A 6706-nucleotide genomic window follows, 5' to 3' on the forward strand; every position below is an offset into this window, starting at 1 on the left:
CTCATGTGAAGGGAGTGTACCCCAATGTATGTATAGCAAAACTCTTTAAAATAATCAAGTTATTAATGATGGATGAAACCAATAAGGGTACTATCGAGTTGGATAGATTTAGATAATAGACGTCATCTACTAGCTTTTTAGCATTCTTTCTTGCTTCTCCTTTCAGGGTCTATTAGGAATAGAGTAAATATTTCTTGATTGTGAATATTAGGACGGGTTGTTTACCGTTAAAAAATTCATATTTGGACAATTCAAACCATCTATGCACATTATTTTCATCCAAGATTTCAATTTTTTCGTGTTTTATCAGTGACATATTGTTTAATGACAATTGTAACCCTTTATAAACATGGATTTTGGTTCTCATCATTTTGCCATCGGATCCAACAATTTGGTTGGTAAAATATATTGTGCAGTACATACAAAAGAAGCTGGAGTCGTCTCATTTTACTATCAAGAAGCTGTAAGTAACTGCATAACAAATATATCGCCAGTGAATTCATACTGATTTTGCCAACCTAATAAACGAATCTCCCCCGCCAATCTTAATTTAAAAATAAAATGAAACTAAAAATATTACTAGGAAAAAAATAAATCTCACCACTACCTATAACTCTCTCAACTTCAATCCTAACTCGTGTCTAATTGTTTCCTTAATGACTCAATTCCTCGTCACATGGGCCCTAAAATTTTCTTCATGGCCCAAATTCCGACAAGCTTGATGGGTCCATCTTGAAAAAAGAATTGAAACGATGTCAACAGAAAGAAATTATAAGAGCCGACGCAACTGCCACATTGCCGCCAGGATAGCGATGGCTCCAGCCAAGGCCGGTGGCTGAGTGTGTGTCGATCGGGCACCGCTTGCATCGAATGCTCCCTCGTATACCATCGTGCCGTTGCCTGGGGCTTGCCCGTCCGATTTCTTTTGACTGCACGCAGATAAATGTAGTTGGTAAAAAATTTAAGTAGAGAAAATGATCATGTACAATGTGCATGGTCCAAGACAATAAGTTATCAACTTTGGATAATAACACACAATAATTGATCCCAAACATAATAATTTTGGTTGACAATCCAGTTATACTCAAGACGGTATACTATTGCTTTCTTAAATTAAATATGAAATAGTAACTTATCAAAACAATCATGCTATACTACCACAATGATTGACACAATACACTCACACGAGAGGTCGACAATATTTTATTTGCATGAAACCCACACCTCGATTGTGAGTGTGGTGTCATCCTTTGTGTCAACCATTGTGTTCATTTAACATTTTCCTTAACAAAATGGCCTCATGAATTAATAGAGATTTTTATTTTTTCCTCCCGTTGCTTACATCGGAATTGCCAGCCTAACGTTCAAATTTACAGGCTTTTATGAATGGTAACTAATGGACAAAAGCGCCCTTGATAAAATCTGCCTAAAAGTGAGCAATTATGGGGATTTTCGTAAATTTACCTCGTGTTTGGTGCCGGACAGAACGTTACGATATAATCGGCCCCGGCACATGTGAACGTACTTGTCTTATCATCATACGCATAACTGTATGCGCGTGGACACGCGCTTTTGAAAACTTGCGAGTATGACGAGGGTTTACAGGTGTCGGGTGTGCCGTAGGCGCCGCTGCAACAGTATTGCTCTTGTCCGAATGCCTCACAAGCGCTTTTGCAAGCGACGTGGTCGCCGTCGCTGCTTGTAACTCTGAGCTCTGACGGACATGCGCCGTTCAAATCCACCACGCATCCAGTAGTAGTACAATTAGCTCCGGAGCCACCCTGTGGTACCACCAGCATCGGAACGTTGTACCCGTCGACCAGGCTGACGTCGTAGAAGTCCATTCCGCCTGAACCGTCGAGCGTGAACTCCGCAAGAGTTGCAGGTGGAGCGGCACCACCACCGGCGCATTCCATTTTTCCTGAGCCACAATCACCTGTGACGCAGGAGAATTTTCCGGTGGAGTCCTCTCTGCATAGAGTCCTACCCCATAATCGGCCGCCCCATGAAGAAGGCGCGTCAATTGTCCTCGTCTCACCCTTTTGCAGAGCAAAACCTGTGGTGGGAAGTGGCGCAATTCCGGCGTTTGATAAAATGCCTGGCCAAACTGTGAACTCACACTTGTTTACAATTGTAAATGTTGACGCTGAATAAATTTTACTTGATAGAAGGAAACTTGAGAGCGTCAGAAGGAGAACGTGCAAGTAGAATTGCGCCATTGAAGGTGTAATACAGTATACGTACGTATGTGACTGTATGTATATGTAGAGAGCTGGGGTAAACAAAAGGAGGAGGTGGTGAGAGGCGGTGGAGGGAGGTGCCCAAGCCGCCGCCTTATTGTAAATTAGGAGAGAGAGAGAGAGAGAGAGAGAGGTTTCTGGTTAGCGGGGGTGGCGGAGTTATTTATAGAGGTTATGGGGCCTCCGGGCATGGGTTCGTCAAAATGCCGGCTTTTTTTGCAGCTCGATTAGTCTTAGAGCTTATTTGGTACAGCTATTAATTCAATTAAAATTAATTTTTTTACCATTATTTTACTATTTCAATCGTCATTTTTTAATTCTTCTCTCCACTTTATCTCTAACAGTCAAAAAATCAATTATCAAAATCCATACCAAACAATCACTTAATTTTATTTCAATAAATTTGTAAGAATCTAAATCAATAATTAATTATAATCGTTTTTCATTTTAAACTGAAAAATAAAGATAAAATGTAATGCAACCCTCTATATTAAAAACAGCTACGCTGCTACACTTGGTCTCCTCGTCTCAAAGCATATGGATCCATCGGTTCGATGAAGACTCAAAATCGAACTTTACTCGCTCACGTTCAATAGCGATTTCTTCATTTTTTAGATAAAAACATGAATTCCATTCAAGTCCTTCGGCCAAGTCCCTCAAACGCGATTCATCTTAGTGAATAGGAGAGCTTACTTCTCCTTATTATATTTGATTATTAATGGTTTAGTAAATTAATGGGATGATTAGGCCAATGAGATTCTTTCAGTGAAAGGCAAGGTTGTCATGATAAGATATTCAATTGTATTGATGGTTACATCAACGATGTCCCTTACTCTTACATGGAATTTCATTCATGCAAATTGGCTTTTACAGCCCAGTGTAAACTCATAAAGATAGCAACTGTTGCAAGCTGCCACTCATATTCAATTAATGCTAAATTGAGCTTAAAATAACAGTCGTCCTACGTATACATAACAATTTACATAATGAGTCATCAACAGATAATGTGACGAGATTTAATTAGATCAAAATCTCATCAAAAGAATATAAAAATTCACCACTTACATTTTGACACCTTATTATTTTGTAATAGATATGAACAAGAAGCATTTTCGGTAAAATATTTAAGTCCCTCTTTTGGTCAACTAAAAAATTGATTAAAATTTAAGCAAAGTTAACAATTAATTTCAATTAAACGTTTTATGAGCTCTACAAATTTTCAACAGCACATTCTATTTTTTATTGAAGTCTACTAAAAGTCTGATTTTTATCTTACATAAATAGAGGTTAAATGAGTATAAATATTTTTTTTGCTTTTTTTACAAAGAGGTCTCGAATGACTTTCATAATTGTCATTCTGTGAACTAAGAATAATATCAATGACTACAAACTAAGACATTAATCGACCAACCTCGCTATGCTGCTAGGGAGGGGGCCGAGTAAAAATTCTTTGGGCTTTTTTATTCACATGGGTCCCACTTCATGTAATCCATGCAAGTATCTGTCAACAAGAATGTCAAATTCTTTCTGACAAAGGAGCTTAATTCTTGATATACATAGAGAGTGTTTGGGAGTCATTTTTATGTAAAAATACATTTTGAAATAGTAAATTAATGAGAAATATGTGGTTGAAAAATAAAAATAAAAATTTTATTTACGTATAATATTATTTTAATGAAGGATATATGATTAAAAAGAAGAGAGAGAAAAATATATTTTGAAAAAAATGAGTACTAAACGGGGCCATAATCGTTTTAAAGGAAATGAAATTCTTAAGATTGCTTGACTTTGACATCATGTTTTACTGTGCCACCTCCTCAGTATGATGGCTAAGCAGGCCGAAGAAACTTCTTGAGAATCTTATTCTCCATATTCCTTTTTTATTGACATCTACGTGAAATGAAATTTACTATGATTGCCCGCATCATTTCCTGAATCCACGATTTTGATTGTTTGCTTGCATATCAATCTTGCTTTTTCTCTTTTGGCTTTTACTTTCGTAAATCACAGCTAAGGGATAATTACGCTCCGAACACGACTATGCAGGAAAAAATCTCTCTGGTCCCAACTTGGAATCTTTTCGAATAAATCTTCGCGTGGAAAGAAAAACAAGTATTCTGATAATACTTTACGAGAAGAATAAAAGTTCAATCTTTCATTTTTATTTCCCCTTTCTGAAATTGTTGATAAATTTGAATTATCGATTTCTGTATTCTTGTTCCAAGATAGCTGAATCGAACAATAAACCAAAGATTTTTTTTTCATAATGAAATCAAATGATTTTATTATTATTTTTAAAAAGATATGAAACTAAAACGGAATCGAACCATTCGATTTTGGTTTGGTTTGGTTCGGTCCTAATTTCATCACTGAATAAGAAAAAAAAAAGAGAGAATATTGAGAAAGAAGAATTGAATGTTGAGACTTCAATTTAAAAAATCCATGTGACGATGATGGTTGAGCATAGGACTGGGTATGGTTTGGTTTGAATTGATTTTGAGTCCAACTGGAAATGGAAACCAAAATCGACTTGATCGGTTTGGATAAATTCCAACCCAAATAGACTCAATCCAGTCGTTGAAATCGAACCAAACCAAATCAAATTAGCTTGGGTCAGTTTGGTTTTGTTAATCGATTTGGAATTTGTGCAAGTAAAAAATATTGTCTACCTATATTGAGTTAAAAAAATTTATATTCATATACATTTTTTGTAACGTAATGCATATCAATAATATATATAATGCAAATGGTAAAGAATTACTTTTTCCAAAATCATCATATATATAGATCCGATATTTATCAACAACCAATTATACTAAAATGAAAGCAATGGTGGTACAATCTAAAATCGAAATTTATATCAAACACTTCTTCTTCTTACTTTCTTTTCTTTTTATATTTAGAGTTTTTGTAAAAAAAATATAAACGGTAAACAAATTATTTGAGACAAAATTATATTTGTGTTTTTATTATTTCATTTTTCACATTTAAAAAGATAAATTTTAAAATATGAAAATAAAAAAATAAAAAAATTGTATTTGCGGGTTGGGTCGCTTAATTAAAGGGTTGGTTGCTTAAACCAAAATCAACACAACCCGACTTTTTAATGGTTAAAATTAGCCTAACCAAACCAATTTTTTGGTTCCAACCAACCCAAACTAATCCAACTCGATTTGATTTGACCGATTTGACCGACTTTTTGATTTTTTTTTGCAGGGCGAGGAATGTATAAATTAAAAAAAGAGACGAAATGAGAAATGAATTAGGGGTTGAGTCTTTAGTTTCCATATTGAGAAATGAGAAACTGAAAGTACATGACATTTTTGTTCTAATTTTCAATTGAGTTTTGAAATTTTTGGCTCGAACTGTGATTTACTAACCTGTAAAAACTAAATATAAATAAAAATAATAAAATTTAATTATTGAGTTTGATTCTTGATTCTAGAACTATTAATTTTTTATTTATTTTGTAGAACCAAATCGAACAGCTTGATTTGATTTGATCTGATTTGGTCTAGTTTTATTTGGTCGTTTTGTCCATTCTTATTTTTAAAAAAAAAAAATTAATTTTCACTGTATAATTACAAAATCTTTTTTAAATATAATAACTAGCCATTGGCAACAATTAAAATGAGAATGAAAAATATAGCTGTCATGAACTCCACACAAGAGATAGAAATTCAAATTTGATGATTTGATATGATGGATAACGGTTATATTTTTCATTTTAATTAAAAAAAATGAAAAACAAACAGGACTTAGCTTATAATATTTTAAAATGTAAAACGCCAATAACATAAAGTTTGTGTACAAATCTATCACACGGGTAATAAAATAATAATATTTTCACCCAACGCTATAGTACGAACGTCCCACTTGACCTATAGGCCGTGATAGAAGCCGCTGGCGGCTTTAGCTGCGCATAAAGAGTCGTACGTGGGCCAAATTCTCTGATGACAGGTTGAGAATTTCAAAAGGCAACTCTTATGAGACAATGTTTTGTCCAGTTGAATGTTATGCCTATGACTCGACTCGTTATAGAAAATTAGCGTTAATGGGATGAGCGGCGGATTTTTCGTAGAATGAGGATAAAAATAGATATATAGCCTCCGTTTGGTCCGGATTAATTTCTATTCCACTACATTTCATTTTCAACTCTTTTATTTTTAATCATACAATATTTTATAAAATAATATTAAAATTAAATCAAAAACTTTTTTTTCTTTTTCAATCATTCATTTAAAAAAAAAAAAAACACTATTCTACCAATTTTCATTCCTACAAAATGGTGGCCAAATTGGGAGATATTATAGAGTCGATCGGGCCATCCCATCAAAGAGCGAGCTTGTACGGTGAATTGAATTAGTTCGATAGAGCGGTATGAGTCGAGCTCGACAGTAATTTTCTAACTTTATGAAGACAAATTATTGGAAGTTTTTCTACAAAATATCCTCAAACAACTTAAT

At 34.3% G+C, this 6706-nt stretch overlaps 1 protein-coding gene across 1 annotated transcript; it reads right to left on the reverse strand.

Moving 5' to 3' along the window:
* Nucleotides 1-427: 427 nt before the first annotated feature.
* LOC111397378 (thaumatin-like protein 1b) lies at nucleotides 428-2375 on the reverse strand. The gene is made up of 2 exons (XM_023024275.1): nucleotides 1465-2375; nucleotides 428-929 (listed from the first exon to the last, which is right to left on the reverse strand). Exons 1-2 carry the CDS (start codon nucleotides 2217-2219, stop codon nucleotides 770-772), a joined length of 915 nt encoding a protein of 304 aa, XP_022880043.1. The 5' UTR covers nucleotides 2220-2375; the 3' UTR covers nucleotides 428-769.
* Nucleotides 2376-6706: the final 4331 nt, after the last annotated feature.

This window comes from Olea europaea, chromosome 7 (genome assembly GCF_002742605.1).
Source record: "Olea europaea var. sylvestris chromosome 7, O_europaea_v1, whole genome shotgun sequence".
NCBI classification, from domain to species: Eukaryota; Viridiplantae; Streptophyta; class Magnoliopsida; order Lamiales; family Oleaceae; genus Olea; species Olea europaea.